The sequence below is a fragment of the Megalobrama amblycephala genome, linkage group LG24 (assembly GCF_018812025.1).
Source record: "Megalobrama amblycephala isolate DHTTF-2021 linkage group LG24, ASM1881202v1, whole genome shotgun sequence".
NCBI classification, from domain to species: Eukaryota; Metazoa; Chordata; class Actinopteri; order Cypriniformes; family Xenocyprididae; genus Megalobrama; species Megalobrama amblycephala.
In genome coordinates, this window is record NC_063067.1 from 15,555,530 (window position 1) to 15,560,373 (window position 4,844).

At 33.9% G+C, this 4,844-nt stretch overlaps 1 protein-coding gene across 1 annotated transcript; it reads left to right on the forward strand.

The window, feature by feature from the left end:
• The first annotated feature begins 1,723 nt into the window (after positions 1-1,723).
• rprm3 (reprimo, TP53 dependent G2 arrest mediator homolog 3) lies at positions 1,724-4,251 on the forward strand. Its single transcript, XM_048178414.1, has one exon. The coding sequence runs from the start codon at positions 2,981-2,983 to the stop codon at positions 3,290-3,292; it is 312 nt and encodes a 103-aa protein (XP_048034371.1). The 5' UTR covers positions 1,724-2,980; the 3' UTR covers positions 3,293-4,251.
• The last annotated feature ends 593 nt before the right edge of the window (positions 4,252-4,844 follow it).

The window sequence follows — 4,844 nt, forward strand, 5'->3', positions numbered from 1 at the left end:
ATTTTATCGCTTCTCATTTTCGCGTCGCGTCTAGTGTGGACAGTCAAATTGCTCGTCGCTGTAATATTATCGCATCGCGTCTGGTTAGGACATGGTGTAATGGGGGTGTGGAACGACATGAGGTTGAGTAATTAATGACTGAATTTTCATTTTTTGGGTGAACTAACCCTTTAACAGTGTTGGGGGTAACACATTACAAGTAACGCAAGTTACGTAATCAGATTACTTTTTTCAACTAACTAGTAAAGTAACGCATTGCATTTAAATTTACAACAAAATATTTGAGTAACTTTTTCAAATAAGTAATGCAAGTTACTTGTTTTCCCATTTATTGACTGTTCTGTTGAAAGTAATCATGAGTAAGGTTTAGAAGTGTTGTTGTGTAAACATGACGGTTATTGTAGTTCTAGACTAAATGTGAGCATTTTTTCAACTCACTTACACAAAAACAGATTCAGTAATCCTCAAAATGAATAAAAACAATAAAGTGCAAACTCAGCATATTACAAAAACCAACAATAATTAAATGTTAAATAACACAAATATACTTTATGTATTTAATATGACTTCATTAATCAATGTCTTTGCTGCTGACCTTCGATGATCCAATTCAATCCCAATAATACGCAAAAATGACTTAAGTTAAATATCACATTTGTTTTTCGTTTTTCTGTTTTTGTTGCTAAAGTGTTTTTCTTCTCTTATGTCCTATTCTTCTACAATCCAGAATGGCTTGGCAGCACAGCCGACACCTGTTATTTGTTTGAGCTGCTCCCTCTGCTGTACAGACGTGAATTTGCATTTCCTTTAGACTGAGTCGCATTCAATGAAAGGGCCAAAATTAGAATTTCTTTCCATTATTAAAAACAAGCGAGCCCAGCCCAGGTGAGAAAAAGTAACGCAAAAGTAATGTAACAGATTACATTCCATAGAACATAACTAAGTAACATAGTTAGTTACATTAGAGAGTAATGCAATATTGTAACACATTACTTTTAACTGTTACTTCACTACATTAGTTAACATAAACTAACAATTAACAACTAAATATTCTAAAGCATTTATTATTCTTAGTTAATGTTAATTTCAACATTTACTAATACACTATTAAAATTATTAATAGTGTTATCTATTCATATTTTATTTACTGGACCTAACATGAACTAACATGAATAATAGAATTTTTTATTAACTAACAATAACAAAGATTAAAAAGTGCTGCTGGACTGTTTATCAACACTCTTGGAAGGATGCTCGGCCAATCAATTTGAGAGATTCGGAAAAAACTGTTGCATAATATTATTTATATAATGTCATAAGGCTGTGTCATGTATCAGCTAAGATCATCAGCCTCTACTCAGAAAGTAACTTTAAACCAGCAATTACATATGTGCTCTAGAAAGCAAAAGGCTGAAGGTGCATTTTCTCAGAACTGCTGGCATGAGGATGTGTAAAGCGTAACATAATTGTTTAAAACATTCAAATAATTCAAATAACAATGTTCTGTAAGAACAAGCATTATGTATATACATGTGATGCAATGAATTTCAGATAATGTGTTTTATTAACATTGTTTGATGTTTAAAAGCATACACTTGAAAAGTCACATTTGTGCATATATACTTTCCTGCTACTTTGGCATTGAAAAAATAAGTTATTCCATTAGGGATTTAAATGCAATATAACATGAAAAACACAATGTATGTGCTACTATTCCTGAAAGCCACTTGCATTTACTATAGCTGCTATATTCATTTAATCCTTATGTTGCTTTATTATGAATTAAACTAATGTATTGTGATTGCATTTCTTGCTTCTTCAAAATTTCCTTTGACTTTCTTGCATAAAAATGCAATAGTCTTTGTTTATGCTAAATAAAATGAATCAAATTCAGTGTTCTAGGTGCACTTACACTGTTTGGAGGTTTAAAACTATTTTAAACTTTAAAAAAATCTTTTCTGATGTTTAATGGTATAGAAAACGGCTAGGTACAGCCAATGACCCTGGTAAAGCAAGGTAATACTGCCATCTAGCGTTCCCAGGTAGATTTACACCGAGTTATTTGAATACACTATTAATATGTGGCCATATTAATAGCGTGGTTTCTTCAAATATGGGCACAACCCCACTTTTCACACTGATTCGTTTATTATTATTTTTTTAACAAACAATGTTCGATGTCACAGCAGAATTGTAATTGAAACTCTAAACCGTCTTCAACAAATGTCATTTTTACCACATCTCAAAACATTATGAAAACGAAAATATTGGTGGTGGAAATTATATTTTAATCATTTTTGGAATAAATTCTTCGACTCATTTGTTGCTAAGGCTAATTTCATAGCTAGCATGCTAAATACGCACAAATAAATAATAGGCCTAGCTATTTTCACACTTTTTGCAATCTGAACCGAATTTCATCTTGATTCGAAATGATACAAATATTCTCTTCACAAGTGATATTTACCTTGATTTATCATGAATTTTCTTCACACATTTTATCTCAGGTAGTCTGTTCTTGATTGACTCGGTTGTCTCCTGTCCTGACTCGTAGTGTCCAAATTGTGGTCATTACAAACAGCGAATTCCAAGCCATATAAAGTAGCTTTCGAGGTTCAAAACAAACAGTTATATGCAGCCTACACACATACTTTTAAGACCCCCCTCCCTCCAAACCTCTATGGTCACTCAGTTCAGAAGAAAGTGTATGCGCGTGGCCGCGCCTCTCAGCGCGCGCTCAAAGGCGCACTGAAATACCGTGTGCGCTCTTCCAGACATCACTAAGACTGCTGCAGAGATGCTTGGATGATGCATTCTATCGTATATCACAAATAAACCAGACTATCTTCCACGTACCGACGAATGTTTGTTCATTTTAAAATATGATATCCATGGAAACGCACAAGTGATCTTGGCAATCCCGGTACCCTTTGGAAGTTCCAAAACATCAATAATCGTTAGACGCCACAGAAAACTCGACATGAATGTTTCACACGGACTACTGAACCGGACGATCTCTACAGCGAAGCATCCTTTGGAAAGCGTCCGAGGATGCTGCAACTTCTCGGTGATCACCAGCGACGGGTTTGGGTCACCGATTCAGGACGAGCGCGATCAGTTCATCATGCGTTTGGTGCAGATAGCGGTTCTCTGTGTGCTGTCACTGACAGTCATTTTCGGCATCTTTTTCCTAGGGTGCAATCTACTCATCAAGTCCGAGAGTATGATAAACCTGCTGGTGGAGGACAGAAGACCCTCTAAAGACGCGGAAATTATTATGATTGCTGCATGACTTAACTGACACAAACTGATCATCTTTAATAAAAGACACCTGTTGGTATGATTTCCATGCCAGCTGCTAAACTAAACTGATTTTTATATAGGCTATTTCATCTTGGACTTGAACCATTTAATGTGGCTGACAATGAAGACCGGAGTCTTGAACAGTGCGTTCAATTTTTATTCTTAAAAGGTGTTAAATATTTTTCTGCATATTCTATCAAAACACATCTCCGTGAAAGCACCTGAAACAACAAGAGCAGAGAAAGATAACCAAATTCATTAATCCAGGATGGACGATTCCAAATGAGAAGAATTTGTCCCTTGTTTTGTATCTAGATTTATGTTACTCATGATTTGCATATATTGATTCCGTTAAAATAATTCGATCATTTTTAATGGGTTAAAGAAAGATCATTGTGTGTACTTGCATGCAAAATGGATTAAAATGAAATTAAACATGAATTTCATTCTGCATTCTAAAACATTGTTTTAGTTTCTAAAGGACGTTTTTGGAATTTTCCTAACAGAATTCAGGCTGAATCAAAACATAATCCAGTTTACTAATTAGTTACATAACATTTGTCTATCAGGGTACATAGCTGTCATCACGTGCAGGTTTTTGACAAATTCATGAAAGATGTCTGTAAATATCAGAATGCACACGCGCGCAAATACACATACGCACAGTGTTGGGGGTAACGCATTACAAGTAACTCGAGTTATGTAATCAGATTACTTTTTTCAAGTAACTAGTAAAGTAACGCATTACTTTTAAATTTATAACAACATATCTGAGTTACTTTTTCAAATAATAACGCAAGTTGCTTTGTTTTCCCATGTACTGACTGACAACTCTCCTGTCGCCATTTTGAGAGAAATCGAGAGTAAGTGCAGAGGTGTTGTGTTTAAACATGACGAATATTGTAGTTCTAGAAAATGTGAACATTTATTCATCTCACTTGCACAAAAACAGAGTCAGTATTCCTCAAAATGAACAAAAACTGTGTGGAATGCAATCTCAGAATATTGCACAAACCTGCAATAATTAAATATATTAAATTAAACAAATATATTTGATGTATTTAATTTCACTTTATTAAACAATGTCTTCAATGATCCAGTTCAACCATACTAATAAACAAAAATGACTAGAAAAACATCACATTTGTGATCAGCCTGAGGTTTATTCATTTAACTTTTGGCATGAAAGGGCCTTTACATTTGCCAAAAATAGAACTTTTTTTGCAGTTATTAAAAAGCAAACAAACAGCCCAGCCCCGGTGAGAAAAAGTAACGCAAAAGTAATGTAACGCATTACTTTTCATAAAAAGTAACTAACGCAATTAGTTACTTTTTAAGGGAGTAACACAATATGCATTACTTTTAAAAGTAACTTTGCCCAACACTGTATATACATACATACATAGCCTACATATATATTCAAATGGCAGGTCTGCAGCTGAGCAAGAATGTGAATCAAGAATAAAAAGAAAAAAAGAATGAAAATTAATTAAAAGAAAGATGAGACAATAAATGAGTTAAATCATTTAAAAATGAATCAC